The sequence below is a fragment of the Electrophorus electricus genome, chromosome 19, assembly GCF_013358815.1.
Source record: "Electrophorus electricus isolate fEleEle1 chromosome 19, fEleEle1.pri, whole genome shotgun sequence".
Lineage (NCBI taxonomy): Eukaryota > Metazoa > Chordata > Actinopteri > Gymnotiformes > Gymnotidae > Electrophorus > Electrophorus electricus.
The window spans coordinates 8,550,245-8,570,555 of record NC_049553.1 but is presented as its reverse complement, the minus strand read 5'-3'; the positions used below and the strand labels follow the sequence as shown (position 1 = coordinate 8,570,555).

At 44.2% G+C, this 20,311-nt stretch overlaps 1 protein-coding gene across 1 annotated transcript in view; it reads right to left on the bottom strand.

Annotated features, from left to right (window-relative positions):
- Nucleotides 1-20,311, bottom strand: part of sema4f (sema domain, immunoglobulin domain (Ig), transmembrane domain (TM) and short cytoplasmic domain, (semaphorin) 4F) — a 46,033-nt gene that overhangs the window by 7,467 nt on the left and 18,255 nt on the right. The window contains exons 2-3 of the mRNA XM_027000723.2: nt 3,145-3,281; nt 1,873-1,932 (exon numbers count right to left, since the gene is read on the bottom strand). Of these exons, the coding sequence (XP_026856524.2) occupies nt 1,873-1,932; nt 3,145-3,281 (197 nt within the window). The remainder of the gene's footprint in view (nt 1-1,872; nt 1,933-3,144; nt 3,282-20,311) is intronic.

Sequence of the window (20,311 nt, the reverse complement as noted above, 5' to 3'; positions counted from 1 at the left end):
CAGAAAAGCATCATCTGCGTCAATGAGGTGGATGACGAACAGTGAATAATATGAACAGAACTCAACAGGCATGTTAAGAACAGAGCAGGCATGCTAACAGGAAAAACGTATTCCAACACAAAACTATAATTCATCCCTATGCGGTTTAAGAGTATAAGATAAATAAGAGTATAAGTCTAAAATAACACAGCGAACCGCATTCCAAATAGTAAAACATTTCATAGGTTTATGTTCCTCTGGGTTAGCAAAAATATCAGGATGTACATTTTGGTATTAAGCATTAAGATGAAAGCTGCAACATAAAAACCTTTTGGTATAGTTCCCATGAGTCTGGTAAATGTAATATATTATCTATGCATTTATAATATGCTACGACTAATGAGTTATGCCTCATAGCACGTGGGATTGCTCATTGTAGTTGCTCATAAACTGTTATGGCACAAGATACTATAAAATAATATAAGGCTTTATAAAATCTGGCAAAATAGCATACTATGGCAATAAGAATACTGCCATCCAGAACTTTAAAAAATGCTTAAAATATGCTTTAATGTGTAAAAATTGTTCAACCACTAAACATGCTAAATACTACGTTGTTTGTCTTTTTTTGTGAAGAAAAAACAACTAAACAAGCAAAGAAAGCAAGAAAAGCAGAGCACATCGTTCCAGCGAAGTTCTCCCCCACAGTGAGTTTTCGCTCAATTGTCAGACGACGCCATGAGATTTTAGGCTGCATGAAAAAGCCAAACGTGACCATCACTGGGACAGAGAGGCTGTGACCCTACTGCAGAGCTTCTGACCACAGCCAAACAGACAGACCTCAGCGCCACACTCACACCAGCCCTCCAGTGGAGCTGCAAACGCGAGTGCTGATCCCAGACCAGCAGAAAAAGTTTATATAAGAGATTTGGATTTCAGGGTTTCTGGGGAGGGGGGGGGGGGGGTTGTTTATCCACTTCTTGGTAAGGGTACAGAGTATGAGAATGAACAACTGGCCTGGTTAATTACTGTGTTTTAACAGGTTTCAATCAAAGACCAATCAGAGTAAAGTTCCAGATTCTAATGTGATTTGAATGGTGCATATATTTGCGTATGTGATCAGGCTTTCAACTGCTCCCCCCCACCCCTGCCCCTGACGTTGTCACACTCTCTCGCTCTCTTTCTCTCTTCATCTCTTTGTGCGTTTTGTTTGCTTAATCACACCCTTTGATCACCACCCCGTGCGCTTCTCACCCCACCTGTCAATCATGCACAGCCCCCTCCCCCACCCCCCACCTTGGAACAGAATGGGGGTAGATGGCAGCCACTAAGTGGCCTAATTAACTCCCTCACACACACTGGCCCCATGTGCAGCTTCCCACAGGCAGACACAGAAAGAGAGGGAGAGAGACAGAGAAAGAGGGAGCGAGAGCGCATGAGCTTATTAATTATATTCTCTTAAGTACAGCAGGAATTTTTTTTTTTTTTGAAATACAGGGCTTTACATTTTTGATGTGATGTAAAGCCCTGAAGAATCACATGTGTGCATATGCGTGTTTATTTGTCATGTGCTCTAGAGGAAGCACATTTCGTCTCAAGTCTCCTCAGTGAGCATGCAGAGTCACAGCATGCACAGCCGCATCTGCACATACACATACATGTAGCCCCAACCGCACACACACACAAACACAGACACACACACTCACACACACATACACACACACTCAAACACATACACACACACTCACACACACTCACTCACACACACACTCACTCACACACACACACTCAAACACACATACACACACACTCACACTCACTCACACACACTCACTCACACACACACACACACACACACACACACACACACACACACACACACACACCACTCACCTCTGTCTTGCCTTTAGCCACACAAGCTTTCTTCTTTTCATCTGGAACATCCCATACAATCTAATGAGGGTGAGAGTGAGAGAGGAGTTGAATGTGGGTATAGGAGATGGTCCCTGCTGAAAAACAACAAGGGACCATGCATTCCATCTATGAATATGCAAATGGTCATTTGGCCTAATAAATGCATTAGATATAATTAGAGAGGAGCATGCAAAGGCAGTCCTCATCACATGCCATTTATTCATGTATTCATGACATGGGTATGAATAATGTTGAGGAACTTAAATCCCTAAATAACTTGGATCAGGGATTTCATTTAGCAATGCAAAACAATATGACGTGACGACTATTTAATCAGTTCGGAGTTCTCTCTATGTGTGATATTGTCTATGAATAATTTTATTTAAAATCCCATTAGAGACAGGAGGCCAGGCACTGTTAGCACACAGTGGTAACATCCCCACCCCCAACACCCAGTAAATTAGAACCAGAGCCTTTTTGAGCTAAACAGAAGGCAAATACTTGGTCATTGTTGTACATGCCTAATGACCCTTAAGAACACTTACAGAGCAGAAGAGCTCTGATGTATTACTGTAGCTTCCAGACTCAACATGGAGGTTGCTCCATCCACACACACTCTCAGTTCAGAGACTTTATTTTAAGAGATGAACTTTAACTTGTTGGCTTGCATGTCAGACAAGACAGTTCAGCTGCACACAGTGTGACTTCACCAGAGTGGGATTGTTAGATCTGCCATATAATATTTAACGCAATCCGATAACTCAGTGAGTCACCCTACAATGGGGTTGGGCCAAACTGTGCGGTAAAGTCTGGCATACACTCATTATAACGCATGGGTAAACACACACACAACACACACGCTGCCCATGATGGAAAGCTGGGGTGGACAGAGTGAGAAAGGTCAAGGGGTTGAGCAAACAGGTTTCTAATGGCAAAAAAGTCATTTAATCATTTGTGCCTCAATGATTACTTATATGATCCATAATCTATGATGTTGACAATGTAGATAAAAACCTAAAAGAAATTCATTTTGCAAGAGCTTAACCTTTTATTTCACAATAATAGATCAATTCAATCAGCTTCAGTTGAACTGAAGTTCAATTAGCTTACACTGAAAAAAATGCAATAACTTTGCTACAATGGAAATGATTTGTCCCAATTTGGCTTGATATTTGCATTTCACCTTATAGGTAGCCCCCCCCCCCCCCCTTTCTGCTCTGTTAGCCTCCAATAGACAGAAAGGAAATTTACCTGGTCAAATTTTGATAGGTTGGCAGTATCCACGGCAACAATTGCATCTCGCGCCCCCATATACAGCATCCCAGATGACCGGTCCAACAGAAATGTACTGAAGTTAGTCACATTTCCCAATTCACTCCCTCTCACTTCTGAGAGAGAAAAACAGAGAGAGAGGAATGAAGTGAATGAATGTAAAAAAGAGCAAATATCACATTTTTTCATGCTGTCTTAAATGCAAAACTCTGCCCACAAACTAATTCACATAAACAAATGACATTTACCTTCAAACACAAGGCAACACCTTTAAAATAACAGCTAAACAACACACAATACATTGTAAATAAAGTAAAAGAGGCACCCTTTGATTACACAGTAAGGACGAGTTAAGTTTTTAAAAATCCTTCGCTTCTGTTTACCCAATGAACAACAGTAATTCTGTCCCAATGTGGCAGTAGTGTTATTAGCTGCTAGTAAGTGTTTGATATTGTGAATACATTAGTGGAAGTGTTGATACTGTGAATAATTAATGGTGTTTATAATGAAAATGCACTGTGGCATAGATGCTGAAGGAGGTCCTACTGAAACAGCCCCACTGATCTGTTCATTTCCATTTCAAAATACATTCCACTCCAATAAATTTGGAGATAGAACAAAATAATCACCCAAGTAGGAAACACTCCCCTGTTGACCTGAAACCACCTTCAGATATATGCAAGCCCCCCCCCCCAGGTACTCTCAAAGGAAATTACTCATGCCACTCAAGGCTGACACCTTAGTCCTACGCCTCCTACATAAAAAAGCCCTGTCACACTTAACAGACTGCAGAAAGGGGTGAAAAGCACAGAGAAAGAGAGCAAAAGAGTGAGAGAAAGAAACGGGGAAAGAGGCGAGATCACACTCATTTACTACTGTGGGATACAGAGACAGAAAAGAGAAATTCATAGAACACTTCAATGTGAAGCCTTATTCTCTCTCTCTCTCTCTCTCTCTCTCTCTCTCTCTCTCTCTCTCTCTCTCTCTCTCTCTGTGTGTGTGTGTGTGTGTGTGTGTGCGTGAGCTTTCATCTAGGCATCAAAAGGACAAAACTTAGAACCCTTCTTTCAGTGTGAGGTATATCCTAGTTTCAGTTAACCGTTGCATGGAGTCAGGCCCACATGTGCCATCTGCACAGGCCGAGGGTGGAGCCGTAGATGCGGCGCTCCAGTAGGATGTTCTGCAGTGGAGGGTGACTGCCTGTCTGTCTGTGCAGTGGACAGTGGACCCAAGCCAGCAGACTGCAAAAATGATGGATGTGTGTGTGGTGTGTGTCCACCTCATGCTCTACTACGCAAGGATCAGCACATGTGGTCAGATGGGTTCTCTCGGTTTACTCTACTCTCCATTTCCTTCCTAGTATGTTCTGTTTTTCTGTCTGTGTTCTTCTTCTGAAATCACTCCACTCCCACATTTCCCAGCACTCCCAAACTTAACAAAGTGCATTTGTTCTAAGCATACTGTCCCACACCCCCAGCATTCCCTATAGCAGAAGAGAACAGTGTGTGTGTGTGTGTGTGTGAGAGAGTGTGAGAGAGACACAGACACAGTGCCAGTTGTTTGAAGAAAGGCCAGCTATGTGCAACATTTCTGCTGTATGTGTGTGTGCGCATGCTAGTGTGTACCATCTCCAGTGTCCTCAAGGCCTTCTATTGTACAAATACAAACACAAACAGATGCGTGCGTGCACACACACACACGCACGCACACACACACTTAAACAGGGATTTCATACAGTGAGTAAAGTACATTATAAAACGTTGTTCCTTCCTTCCCTCCCATTGCGATCATCAGTGTACTGCCCTACACATGCACCACTGGGCCTTCGTGAGGTGAATCCTCCCCCTCCTTCCCCTGTTATTCTTAGTTTTGCACTAGACAGCTTTGGTCTTTCATAGCACTACTCAATACCAGACAAAACATGTACACACAAGTCATGTGAGGATTCCTATGACCATATCCATGTCAATATTCAATCAGCGGTTCAGGTGAAGCGCAGCCCCTTGAGCTCCCAGAGTAAGAACAGGCTTCTTCACACATTCCACATTCATATTCCAGTATGCAAATTGATTTTTGGGGAACATGCCAATACGGTCCCCATACGGCCCGACACAGGCACTTCAGGGGCCAATGAAGTGATCTCAGTTTGATAGTTTCAATGCAAGAGGCAGCAAACCGCTGCCTCTTTAGTTGAGAGATTTCAAATATGCATAAGTTCAGGATCTGTGATTCATCTAGAGAAATGCAAGCAATTTACAAAAGAATGTGGGTTTTCATGACACAAGCCTTTACAGATTCGATTTGGACACAGGAAACTGTACAATAACAGTCATTAGTCTTACCAAATGGGAAGAGGGAAAAGCCTCAAAGACATAATCAGAGCAACGATCCATTTCGGCTGTACCATAAAAACTACTTCACATACTCATCTCAGCTCCAGAAACGCAATGACTCGATGAAAGAGCTTTTCATCACTGTTTTTGGTCCCAGACTCTCGTCTTTCATTTCTCTTCTCCTCTTTGCTCTCCCTCCATCTGTGCCCCAAAGGCTTGCCAAGCGGACCCCCCCCCTCGCCACCCCCCCTCCTCCATCCCTCTTGCTGGATGGTAATTCTGGATGAGTGGCAGGGAGAGATGGCTGAGTGAGGTGTGCAGGGCCTGGGGGAAGGTGCACAGTAACGTTCTTGTGCTTCACGTCTCACTGCCACTCCAGGAGCTGGTCACGCCTGCTGCCTGCGCCCACATGGTATTAAGTGTATTGAGCTCCACCATCTGCCCTGTTAGCCCGCGCAACCAAGCCAACCACGGCTCCGTTCTAGCGTGCAGCAGCGGCCATTCATACAACATGTGACAAACATTTTAATGTGATTGTGCCTGTGTGTCTGTGTGTGTGTATATGTGTATATATATATGAGAGAGAGAGAGAGAGAGAGAGAGAGAGAGAGAGAGAGAGAGAGGAGTGGAAGACTCATAAAACTAATTAATGTAAATAAAACACAGTGATCTTTAACAGGTGACGTGTTATAACAAATAGCTCCAAAAAACCTGCAGATCTCAAACACACACACACACACACACACACACACAAGCATGCATTCAAAGTTGGCTGAGGGGAGAGCAAAGGGGTGTGATGGCAGTGGTACAGAGAGATGCCAGCGATGTGCTAAAGCCCAGCACTGGCATACCGCAGAGGGGGAGCCAGCCAAAGCCTGCCCCCAGCCCCATTCATCATTCATTCAGTCACACTCCATTAATCATGAATGAAAAACAAGTGCAAGAGAGAGAGGAAGGGAGAGAGAGAGAAAGAGAGAGAGAGGGAGAGAGAAACGAAAGCATGCTTGGGGTGAGGGCAATAAACAGCAGTTGGCCGTTTCCTTCTCTTCTGTGGTTCTGTCTCATCATACACATGCGCCCACTGTGGCTCGTTCCGAGATCGTCTCTCTGCGTCTCTCTGTGGCTCGTTCCGAGATCGTCTCTCTGCGTCTCTCTGTGGCTTGTACAGAGATTGTCTCTCTGCGTCTCTCTGTGGCTCGTTCAGAGATCGTCTCTCTGTGGCTCGTTCAGAGATTGTCTCTCTGCGTCTCTCTGTGGCTTGTACAGAGATCGTCTCTCTGCGTCTCTCTGTGGCTCGTTCAGAGATCGTCTCTCTGGGGCTCGTACAGAGATCGTCTCTCTGTGGCTCGTTCAGAGATCGTCTCTCTGCGTCTCTCTGTGGCTCGTACAGAGATCGTCTCTCTGCGTCTCTCTGGGGCTCGTACAGAGATCGTCTCTCTGCGTCTCTCTGTGGCTCGTTCAGAGATCGTCTCTCTGCGTCTCTCTGGGGCTCGTACAGAGATCGTCTCTCCGCGTCTCTCTGTGGCTCGTTCAGAGATCGTCTCTCTGCGTCTCTCTGGGGCTCGTACAGAGATCGACTCCCTGCGACCTTCGGCCCAGCCCCACACGCTGCTGCTCCTCACAGCCACACAGAGGACTTGCTCTGCTGTTGGGCTCTTTATGCTAATTACTTGGCTTCTCCAGTCCTCAGCCGTGTGTCATATGCAGCATCTGACACAAATTTGTCTTGACTGCAGCCATCCTGATTCCTTTTTGGTATCATTTCTTGGTGCCACTGACTGAAATGAAATTAGACACCTCACATTCAGAGTTAAAACTGGGGAAACGTCTGACTGACATCTGTGAATATGCACACAGTCACATTTTCGTGACTGTGTCACTAGAAAAGAATGAAATAGAATTTGAAATGCGTGTGCATCCCTAAAATCAAATAACTGATCCCAGTTCAGGCCGAACAATGCTTTAACGTAGACATGTTGTAACTGCGCCATCAATGCAATTCCTTCAACACCACCATTTATTGTAAATGAATAGTAAACTGTAACAGCCAGATATCATTAGGAATTCTATGTGTACAATATGCAACCATCTGTGCAGTATGAGAAGCAGGAAATTAAGCCTTGTCCATTCAGAGGCACATGTTGCTGTGTGCTGCTTACGATGCAATCCAAGCATAACCCAGCCTGACCCCAAAACACACACACACATACACACACACAGGCACACACACACATGGTCGTACGCGCGTGTGCACACAGATAATTGTTTAGTGGTAAGGTAATTGGTCACTGGCTGTCACTTTAGTCAGCCAAATCTCATCTCATTTATTATTCCTGTGGAGAATGTTTGACCTAATTGGAAGTGATTTCCCCCCCCCCCCCCCCCCACCCCCTGTAATACCAGGAAGTTAGAACTGCATAGTGTTACCCTGATGTCTTCCACATCACTGGTTTGTAGTCATCATGGAACTGAGGGAAGCTTACTTCATGCACTGAGCAGAAGATCGGAAGAGCGAATGGAGCAGAGTAAGGAGGGATGTTTGAGGAGGATGAAAGGAACAAAGACTGACGTGAGGGAACCCAAGTGCAGAGTTTGTGGCTGGCACAGAGTACTCAAAGGCAGAGTTTATTTTGTTATGGTATTGAAAAGCTTCTGAACAACTTTGCTACACGATATTCTTCTCCAGCCGGTGTGACTCAGGATGTGGTGTGTTTTTGAGACTTTTCCCAGTACTCTCAGTCATAACAGGCAGATGGGTTTTTTGTAAGCAAATCCTCAAATCATAAACTAAGAACAGGCTGACCTGGTAAAACTAGAAAACACTGAAGCTGAAACACAAATCTGAACAAGGACGTGAAAACCTAAAGTAATACTTCAGTTACCATGAAAACTTAGGCAAGTGTATGGTTCTTAGAACAACGAAATGATGAATTAGAAAACTCTCTGTCAGTTGAGTAACACAGCAGAATGAAATTTACATTCTGGCGGTTCAGAATTAAAAGCCATGGGAGAGAGTACTTCAAAACTATAATGTTTGAAACTAAACCTGGAAATTCAAGCAGATCCTTTAACACACCATTCAATATTAAAAGCAGGGGAGTGGCTATAGACACCATTGACACATGAGCCCTAACAGGAATTTAAACTTACCTTCAAGCACCCCCCCCCCCCCCAACTAACAGTATAAATAAAAGCGCACATATAGTAAAAACACCTAGCAAGCAAGCATAACAGCAAAGCTCCACCCTACATTGTGCTGGCATTGTGCGTGCGTGTGTTTGTTTGTGTTTGTGTGTGCGTGAGAGAGAGACACACACATCAACTGAATCTGAGACAGAGACAGACATCCTGGAGGAAGTGTGAGGATGGGCTGGGCGGATGCTGGCTCCAGCTCCATCCCTCTGGTGTCAGGCATGGCTGTCACTAGGCCTCTCCCCTTTCACGCTTTTCACAGAAGTAAATGTTTGGAAACAGCTTGTCTCTCTCTAGCTTTCCTTCTGTTTCATTAACTTCTACCCTATTCTCACACAAGAGCAGGGACCAAAGAGGCCTTCAGTACACAAGTAAAGCTTTCAAAACAACCACACACACACACACAAACGCACACACGCACACTTTTCTTTCTCCTGGTGATAACGCATGCTGAGGGCAGGCTATTTAAACAACAGGCTGGGGGCTGACCTGGAAGACCTACTCTCTGAGCTAGCTGGTCACTCTACGACCAGAGAGCGTGGCCTGCTCGTCCACCTCTGCACTGGGGCGTAGGTGACGAGGCTTCCTGGTGAAGGGAAGAACAGCACAGGGAAAAGCTGCTGCTCCTGAAAAATATGACCGACGAGCTCGAGATCAGGGGAAGCACTAAATAACCACGAGCCATTGTAAGATTCTCACTGTCGGCCAGTGAGTGAAGTAGGTTAAACAGAGCTTTTCTCCTCACTGAATACAGCCCACAGCTCTACAGCTCACTCTCACGCACACAAACACACGCATGTGCATACAGCCTGTGGGTTAGATATGCATTTTACTGCTGACTCTGTAAGCACTGTAGGCGCTTCCATTAGGTGCTTCTCCACTGCCACCGTAGCCCTGTTTAGAGGTAACGAGGACTGGTAGAAGCTAGACAATCTCTCATCAAAAGATCATTGAGGCTATAGAAGAGAGTTGCGACTGCAGTAAACAGACTTCACAATCCCAAACCCTTCTCCCCCTGTTTTTCTCATTAGAGAGCTCTGTCGTGCAGAGCAGATTAGGACATTTCCTTTATCCCTCTTAAATCAACCTGCAGTCTCTAAACCCTTGCATGCAGTGATGCATGCTAAGCAAAACACAACTGACACAGCTAGTTAGAAGATAAGGTCCTTGAGTCAGGAGTGGGTAGGAACACTGAATCTATGTGTGTGTGTGTGTGTGTGTGTGTGTGTGTGTGTGTGTTGTGTGTGTGTCGTGTGTGTGTGTGTGGTGTGTGTGTGTGTGTGTTTGAAGCGGAGCTTTTATCAGAGAGAAAGGAAGAGTGTAAGTGAATTGTATAGCATTCATTACAATAGAATCTACACAATAGGATTGAAAGCAGAACAGATGATATAAGTAAAGACTGTCAACTTCAAAACAATGGAACTGTCAGATACATACAACAAAAAGCTCATTTTCTCCTTGTCTTTCGCTCGCTCACTCACTCTTTGGTCTATCTCTCATATACACACACACACAGTTTCTTTCTATACTTCCTTCTTCGAACAAACACACTCAAGTTCAGGTACTGCGCAGCACACACTCCTACATGACGTTGCTCAGTTGCTAGCCAGTCACCAATCACTGACAGCGCAATGTGTGGCAATGACATAATGACATATTAACTAAAAACACAAAGCCACACCCACCCATGCACACAGCATGTTCCCATTTCCTGCTGTGGACATTTTAGTATTGACCCTATGTCTGGTCTGCAGGACTGCTCATAAAGTCAACAGTAAAGAGGGTGTGCTTTTGGCATGGTTTATCTGTGCATTTTTGTGTTTGTCTGTGTGTGTCTCTGCATTTTTTGCATGGTGTGTGTGTGCTTGGCCACTAGAATACACATTTGATGTTTGTCATTGCTACAAATATGTACAAAACCGACTAACCAAAAGGTCATCTTCACTTGGTATTACTGTACTTGGTGTTGACTATATATATATATATATATATATATATATATATATATATATATATATATATATATATATATATATATATATATATATTTCCTTTTCTGAACTACAGTACATTGCACTGTGAAAACAAATGGCAAAAAATACATTGGCTTTTGTGGTTTGTTTCTTTATCACATATTGTTTTACATTATACAGTAAACACTATTACTCTGGGTTTCTGTTACAGTAAAACTAACTAATTAATTCACAGTTTACTGTAAATTAACTGTAACACTGAGTCAAGACATCTATTGTGAGGCAAGTCAACAGGTCAAATGTTTCTTTAGCTGGCTTAAAATACATGTGGATGTAAAAACAGAGGAAAGGGAGACACATAGTATATGAATCTATATGTGTATGTATTATAGCAGTGTGACGAGGTGCTTGCCTTTTGTGAAGGTCATTGTACATGGAGTGACAAGGCAGTCTTGTCAGAGGTAGCATATGTTATAGTTATGCTATAGTTTACAGCAGCCTGAGTCACTTTTAGATGAAGATGAAGGGTTTTGAAGTGCATTTTGCTCCAAAGCAAACTGCTTGATGTGTTTTTGTAGAAGTGGACATGGTATTGAGACAAGTGTGAAAACAAAACAAAACAAAAAATTTAAAAAAAAATTGTAAATACCAACAACATCAGGCTTCAAACTTCTGCTAACCTGTCATGCAGAGTAGCCTACTATAATTGTGGAATAAAAAAAAAAATTAAACCATTATCACAATTATCTGTAGGACAATTATCGTCAGATAGAATTTCATGATCATGACGGGTTCAGCTGACTCAGGTATCCCATCTGATACAGGCACACACAAACCCAGGAACACAAAAACACATGCACAGACATGTACACCCCTCCTCGCCCCAGTCTCTGCCTCAACAAACCAAAGCCCTACTGTTGTCTGCCGCCAACCAGGAGAGAGAGCTCCACTTAAACACAGTCACAAACACCACATTCCTACAAATGCTATACTCACAGCTGCTAAAGCTACATCAGTCATTGCTAGATCTGCTCAGGATGCTTAACTAACTCTGGAGACTTCAGAAGCACAGGGCTTGGACGCCACCTTTGAGTCTGATTCTGGTTAGGGCAGTTAGTGTCTCCCCCAGAGAGCAGGGATTACCAGGCCTTAGACTCAGTGGGGAGCGAGAGAGGGTGAAGAGGGAGGTAGGAAGGGGGGGGGGAGAGAAAGAGAGCACGCAAGATGTTGGAAGACGAAAGGGCTCTTAGGGGGAAGGGAGCGTTGGATGACGCTCCTCTTCCAACGCGTTGCATTTCTGCTCTCTCTCGATCTCATTCCTTCCTGTGTTTCTGGGAGCTATGTGGGATTGTGCATGGGATGATCGTAAGGGCGTCACTAATCGCACTTGCCCTAAATACACCCGTGCCCAAGAGGATTACAGCGAGCAGCTCAACCGAGAGCTTTCATCAGCCACAACTCAGCAGAAAAACCTAGTCTTCTGAGGCATCTCGCACCATTACTGTGTGTGTTTGTGTATACAGATTCCAGGCTTGTACTGATACTACAAAGGTCATTGAGTTTTAGTGAACATGTGAACAAGAAATTCAAAATCAAGCCATCTCAATATTATTTTTGAACCTGATTTTGTGTGTGTGTGTGTGTGTGTGTGTGTGTGTGTGGTGTGTTCAAGCAGAAGCCTCTCTTTCAGATGCATAATAACTAGGAATAGTAAGAAATGGAAGTCTGACTATTGAGTCTCTTTAACCTACCCCCACCCCCCACCCCCATGATTCTCACATATCATCTCTGTTTTCCTTAAGGAATAAGGCATAAGGAATCAACATATATGGATGGGAGAGATATGCATGCATCCCAATTATGCTTGCTCTAAATCTCTACCTAAAAACATGTAATCACCCTTATCTTCATTAGGAAACCAATACTTACAATCTTTACAATCCTGGTCTTACATTCCCACCAGTCAAAACACGGTTTATCTGTACTTACACATGATCAGTGCCCTTTGTTAGCATAATACCCACAATCCCTTGGGCTGTCATGCCCATAGGGATGAATGGTAACTAGGTCATTGGAAATAGAAGACCATCTGGAGTAAAATTCAGAATTCCAAAATATTCTTAGCAAGATTTATACCTCCCCACTTGTAACTGTTTTTTATCTCCTAAACAGCTTTCCAGATCTGGCATTGGTGCACCAGACGTCAATAAACATTATTACGTAATCGTACAATCTCTCCTTCCTTGTCAAAACTCTGTGACCTGATTGAAACACTCTTATCGACAGCAAGGCCAGTAAGAGGAGGGGGACTAGGTAAGCTAGCCTGCTAGAAGAGAAACACTTCTTGTTCTCTTCTGTACTAATGCCTCATCCATTGATCTCATCTGTAAGGTCATATGAGCAGTGATATGAGTCTCAGCATGTCACATGTGTTGCTGTTAGTTTTTTGGACATAGTTTCAAAACATTTTGGTTCTTGTAGACAACAAACAGGAATAGCACTTCTGTTTACATTAATAAAGGTGCACAAAAACACACACCACACTTGAAAGACACTGAACACTGAACAAAGCTTTCCATGTTTGTCAGTTTCTGTCCTCCTTCCAACATCAGAATTTGCAGGTCAAAGTGTTGTTGAGGATCGATCCGTCCAGCAGTGAGTTAGAGCTGGGTTTTGGTTAGCATTAGGGTCATGCTGATTTAAGGGTAGTGTTAAAGTCGTGCATGGTTAGGGTCGTGCTGGGGTAGGGTTAGCGTTAGGGTCGTGCTGTGTGCTAAAATGGGGCTGTCCTGCTTCACTTCTGTGAGTCGGCAGCCTCAAACACACTGCCATTTCCTCTGGGCAGTGAGCTTTAGGAAAAGCGAGAAGGCCTTGCTTGTCTTTAAATACATCATTCCATTTCTGAAGCTCCCTTCTGGGTAAATGCAGGCACAACCAGTGGGTAATGGCTGAAGCCATAAAGCTTGGCAGGAAAACATGCTGAACAGTACAGTTCTTCAGAGAACCATATATAGTGGGCTGAAGAAAATGTCCAGGGCTCAATACATGATTGGTGTACATCATATATATGTCTATTCCTAGGGACAAGTCCTACAGTCTAGACCCTTCGCCCCTCAGCTCTGAGGCCTTGTGTCTATGGCTCCTCATAACAGGTTGTGTATGGATTAAGCAGACTAAAGATGAGTTTGGGCCATTGAAAGTCACTCCAGCTTGTGCTTGGGAGCTAAGCCCCCTTATGGCTGTCAGGCCTAAGGTTCCCATAACTTCTGGCATGTGTAACAGAATAAGTGCTATGTGGCTAACCATTCTGACATAAGCACTGGGGAGAAATGTGTTAACTAGAAACCCTTCACTAGAATTAGAGCATTCCCAGAATGGTATCTGTGACAAAACGCTTCTGTGAAACCCACACATTAAGCCATGACATCCAGCACTTCAGACAGACCCCTCCTACACAGACAGAAGATGTAGAAAAATCCCTCATATTGAGGAAATGATACTGTGGTCATTTGCCTTGCTTGAAGATGTAAAGATATTACATCCAAATGTGAGCAGGAATACAGCTGCAATATTGTCTGACATATATGATGTCATGAAGGGGGAGTCCATAGTAATACAACACCACACAAGCAGACAAGGAGCGGCTCGTCATTCTCTCCATCAATGTAAATTATTCACCTGTGTCTGTTCCACTCGCTGCCTCACAGCCAATGAGGTAAGAGATGAGCACCCACTTCCCCAACCCCCCTCCACCACACACACACACACACAGAGCAGATGGGACTTCTTGTGCGGCAGCGATTAAATTTCAGTATCATTGTGGCCCAACCACATTGTTCCCCCCACTCTCCCTCCCTCTCTCTCCCTCCCTCCCTCCCTCCCTCCCTCCCTCCCTCCGTCTGAGAGGTCTAGTCAGCATAACGATAAGATCATGGTCCCGCTGATCACTCTATCTCTTACATGTATCACGTCACCTCCAAATCAGCCTCCCATTAATGATCCCCTCTGTGTCCTACAACTGTTAATCAACTGGAGGAAGTGATTAGACTATAGGCTACTGAGCCCGCAGGAAAGATATCAACGCCTCCAAGAAGGAGTTTATGTTCTACTGACAGTGCAGGAAGGGAGCGAGAAGGAGAAAAAAAGAGACAGAAAATCACCAAGGCATACACACGCTTCTGACTACGCAGCAGATTATAATTCTTCACACGTGCACACATAACCTTACCTTATATTTTAGCAGTTACTTATCACTCCTCTGCTGCATTCCCAACTAAGAGGCAAACAGAGATGAATTCACACTGAATTACTGAACTGTAACGTTGGCCATTCTCCCCACCCCGTCTTCTGCCCCATCTTCCTGTCTGTCGTTCTGGGCAGGAAGTGCCTTACTGATTTAGCCAGTATTGAGGTGCTGTGCTTTAAGACACAAGCCCTGGCGTCTTCTGCTCCCTCATGTCCATGTGTGTCCAAACTGTGAAACTAAGAGTGTGAGAGTATGTGTGTGTGAGGAGGAGAATAGCCAATAGCTTTAACACAGCTTCATTGATTGCTTCTCTACCAATGTAGGCCACAGTCTAATGAGCTGCAGGGGAAGCGTGAGAGATTTAAGGTTAATCTGGTAATAAAGAGGAACTTCACTAAATTCAGGAAATGTTCCACATCATCTGCGTCATTGTTTATCACACTTCATTCCACATCTGCTTTCAGGTTTGCATAGTGTCACACAGGAAATGCTTCACATCAGTGACATTCATAGTTTCACTATGGTATCCGATTATGTGACTTTCTTAAACCAGTAAATGTTCCAGTAGAAGATGAAGATCTTGAGGGATTCAGTTGGATTTGTATCCAATTTGGATTAATATCACAGACAGCTTCTCTTTTGGGCAAAACATTTAGAGCCAAACATTCCATGTCAGGTTTGAGCCTAATATACCCACCTAGGTGTCTACAGAGCAATAAAAAGTGGGGCAGAAATAACAAAAAACATGCATCACTGAATTCTCTCTCTCTCTCTCTCTCTCTCTCTCTCTCTCTCTCTCTCTCTCTCTCACACACACACACACACACACACAAACACACACACACTTTGTTTAACTTCTACAGAGACAAAATGAAGAAAAGCTCAGGCAACAGACACACACAAACACATACCATGCCCCACTGTCTTTTTACTTACAGACAAAACAAACTTATATATACCCGCATAAAACCATTCAAACAAACCACTGTTCACACCATGCAAACAAGCACACACACAGAGAGAAACTAAATAAAATGATCCAATAAAAAAAAGCTGTCAGCATCTGCACATTTCTGTACAGCTTCTGTGTGTGTGGTGGAAAACATCTTTGATCCATATGTCTGGTTTTCCAGAGCCTCTGGACCCTGCATGGGACAGAGTTCCCAGTCACACTGAAGGAGAGAGCACCAGACGAGCACACAACTGCAGCGCGCAGGAGCATGTGCGTGGACTTCACTGAAGGTGTACAGGCAGAAAGATAAGTGGTGATGAGACAGAGAGATCAGCAGTGTCAGACAGAGAGATCAAAAGTGTCAGACAGAGAGATCAGCAGTGTCAGACAGAGAGATCAAAAGTGTCAGACAAAGATCAGCAGAGTCAGACAGAGAGATCAAAAGTGTCAGACAGAGAGATCAAAAGTGTCAGACAGAGAGATCAGCAGTGTCAGACAGAGAGATCAAAAGTGTCAGACAGAGAGATCAAAAGTGTCAGACAGAGAGATCAGCAGTGTCAGACAGAGAGATCAGCAGTGTCAGACAGAGAGATCAAAATGTCAGACAGAGAGATAGGGAGAGACTCTCATGGCTAACAGTTAGAGGACACTAGTAAGGAATCCATTCAGTATGCCGAGATACCACTTCCATAAACTGAAACAAACAATCTCTTGCTCTTTCTCTCTGAGGCACACACACACACACACACACACACACACACACACACACACACACACACACACACACACACACACACACACACACACTTCATACACACTTCATACACACTCCAGAGCTTGCAGAGAAATTAATTGTTCTTTACACTCCTTAAATGGAGTTTCAGAGAACAGAACCCTTCTGTGCATGTCAGCGCTCTGGTAGAGAGAGCAGGACTGGCCATTAAACACGATTTTTCAGGGATCTCATGGCCCCTCTGTTCAGTGCGATCATAAGAAACCACACATCAGCCACTGCAAACAGACAGTCACATGTCTCCATGTGCACGCCCAGCCCTGCCAAACCATATCTCATTTTGTTCCACGCTATAAAAACTTTGACCTGGCCCCAATCGCTCTGCCGGCTGTGCGCTGGGCTGTGCGGTGTGTTCCCCTCCCTCTCCTCCACATGGTCCTGAAGATCTGCCTGAGTCATCAACCCACACGACAGCCACCAGGGCACTGTGTGCCAGAGCCCTACAGCTTGACGGGAACTTAAAGGTGCCTGCCTGTGCATGACGGAGATCTGCGCACGTTAGCAAACAGATCTCCGCCGAACGCTCGACGCGCTGACAGTGATGTTTGTTTGCAGTCTCCTCTTGTCATCCCAACTCCACCGACACTATAATTTCAGTCACAATGTGTAGTGCATACACCGCACTCCTCAGCCACACAGACAGATTAGTTTCCATCTTTCTGTGGGATCCAACTCCACGGCTGTCTATTGCTGTGGTGTTGTCATACTCGGGTTGCTATTTATCTACGTGCATTATTGCTGGCTGTTGTATGCTACTGGTCTGACACACATGCACCTGCACGTAGTGATGTGCAGCTTGCTCACTGGTATACCGCGCTTGTGAATATGTGCTGAACCTTTAACCCACTGTGTGTCACCCGTTTGTCTGTGAACGGTAAGTATATCTGTAGACTGGCTAGGGGACTTGATAAAATTACAGCTCTGTGTGTGTGTGTGTGTGTGTGTGTTCTGTCTGGTTATATCCATTTGTACTCGTCAGTGGTCATACTGCCTGTTCCTCTCTCGTTAGGACCATGTATGTGGCTCTTGCTGCATTTGTCTCCGTTATCTCATTTGACAGTCAGACAGCCTAACTGCTTCTCAGGCAGCTCACTTCATCTGTCTTCCACGCCGTCATTCCCATCTGTCTTCCACGCCGTCATTCCCATCTCCAGCCTGCTCCTCTGCTCCTTTCCCTCTCCATCAGCTCCTCTCCCCCATCTTCACACCGTCCCCTTTCCCACACCCTTCTGACAGGCTCCGTTATCCCCTCACCACTCTCAGTCCCAGCCTAAGCCTCTCCTCCTGAGAACCTCATCCCTGTCCTTCAACAAGTCATTCACCATTCTGGACCAAAAAAAAAAAAACACCTCTGGAATACCAGCCAGGATGGTCTGGGAATCAGCTATTAGTTCTGGCCGGTGAAAAACGTTCGTCTCCTCGGCCGTGCGAGAGCAGGTGTGCGGACGCACTCAGCTCGCGCTCTAGCGGCAGTCACACGGCGCAACTTGCAGCGTGCAAGAGCCAAGTGGCGCGGCATGCTGGGAAGGAGCAGCGAGAGCGTCCCTCCACAGCAGGAGGAGAAGTGAGCAGGCCGAGTAGCACAGTGAGGGACAGACAGCGAGAGACGTGGCGCTTTCTCCCGCGCTGCAGTGGAGGTCCCAGCTCAAGGTTACCGCTCCTTTTATATACTTAAAAACAACAAAAAGTGCTCCCAGTTGCGTCACTTCATCACGGAGTAAATCGTAGTCCCTTTTCAGTATGAGCTGTCGTATACACAGAATGTACTGTAGGTCTAAATTATATGTGTCATTTACACAAAATGCACTACTTGCACTACTTTCACAACACATTCCATGGTGTACCTGCGTCCTTAGGGAACCATGGTGATGTAGAAAAAAAAAAGAAAAAACAACAACAACAAGAAGACTTGAGTTTTCTTTTTTGGACAATCACAGTCAGTCAGCAAGTGCATCTTTCTTTGTATCTTCCCTAGTGCACTCTGCATTATGGGGGTTGGAACGAGGTTTCTCACTTTAGATCTGTCATGCAGTTTTAAACCATGATGTACGCAGCTAAATTAAGATCAATAAATACTGACACAGGATGTGAAAAGAACAGGACAGAATAAACTGGTGAGACACCACACAGTCTATTCATTCTTGTTAACTTATTATAACTCCTGCTATATGTCAATAATGACACTGATAAGGCTTTTTGCTGATTTTATAGCTTGCCTGCTTTCAGTGAAGGAAGGGTAAATGCAAAAATATATCTAAAAAAGCAAAATCATTAATATGGAAAATAAGTGAGCCTGTTAGCTCAGGCAGTGGTTAGACAAACTGAAATGGGGTCGCCTGTTTGACATTGGCTGTTTCCAACAGAAAACCCAAAACCTCAAAAAGCATCTGTGCTATAGAGTGACGCTATAGAGGAGTACTGCTTAAAGGCGGCTGCTGAGAGGACCACAGGTCCGCATAAGGGGAAAGAGCGATACACACACATACACACAATACACACACACACACACACACACACACACACACACACACACACAAACACATATATACACAGATATGTATATAACACACAATATATATGTATAACATATATATAACATATATATGTGTGTGTGCGTGTGTGTGTGTGTGTATATATACACACATATACATATATATATATATACATATATACACACACACACACACACACACACACACACACACACACACACACATATACATATATATACACACACATACACACACACACACATATATATATATATATATATATATAGGAAAAAGGAAAATAAACTGAACTGAATGCAAAAGAACAAATTACTAAATGTCCATTGATGTATGCTCTCTTAAGTGAAGGCTGTATGGAGCAGGTTTCTTTACATTTTACAAAACAGGTTTAGTGTCAGAACAGGTTTAGTGCAGAATGTTGTGGTGTACTAACTCAGGCTCATATAACTACACACTAAAGTCTACTCAGAATCCTTATAGAGTAATGCTCATTTAGCCTTTGATCTTTTGCATCTTGATGACCAAAACAAATAAAAAAGTAATTTGATCATAAGTGGCTTATCACATGCCATGCAGGTGTGTGATCACTGGTAAACATGTTCTCTCTGGGGAGGATGAAGACAGCACTCTTCTTATGAGTGGTTCAAATAGGTGTGCTTGCAGGTGCGCACACACACACACACACACACACACACACACACACACACACACACACACACACACACACGCTCACCTTAGATTCAACTACATCTATGTCATCAGATGCTGCCTCGGGGCTTATTAGTCTTGACAGCACCTTTGACTCTTATTTTTCACATCAGCTGCATATGGTACGTACACACACACACACACACACACACACACACTCACACGGAACTTCCTGACCTGCAGACCATCTACTACAAGCGGTGCCAGACCAAGGCCAGGAGGATTGTGAAGGACCCCACCCATCCCAACAATAGGCTCTTCTCTCTGTTGAGGTCAGGGAGGCGCTTTCGCTCCCTGAAGACCAAGACAGAGAGACTGAAGAGGAGCTTCTTTCCACAGGCCATTCGGGCCCTGAATCAGGGAAACTGATAAGCTGTGGGGACCACCACCATCATGTAACATAACTGTATATATATAGATATTCTATTCCACCATGTAC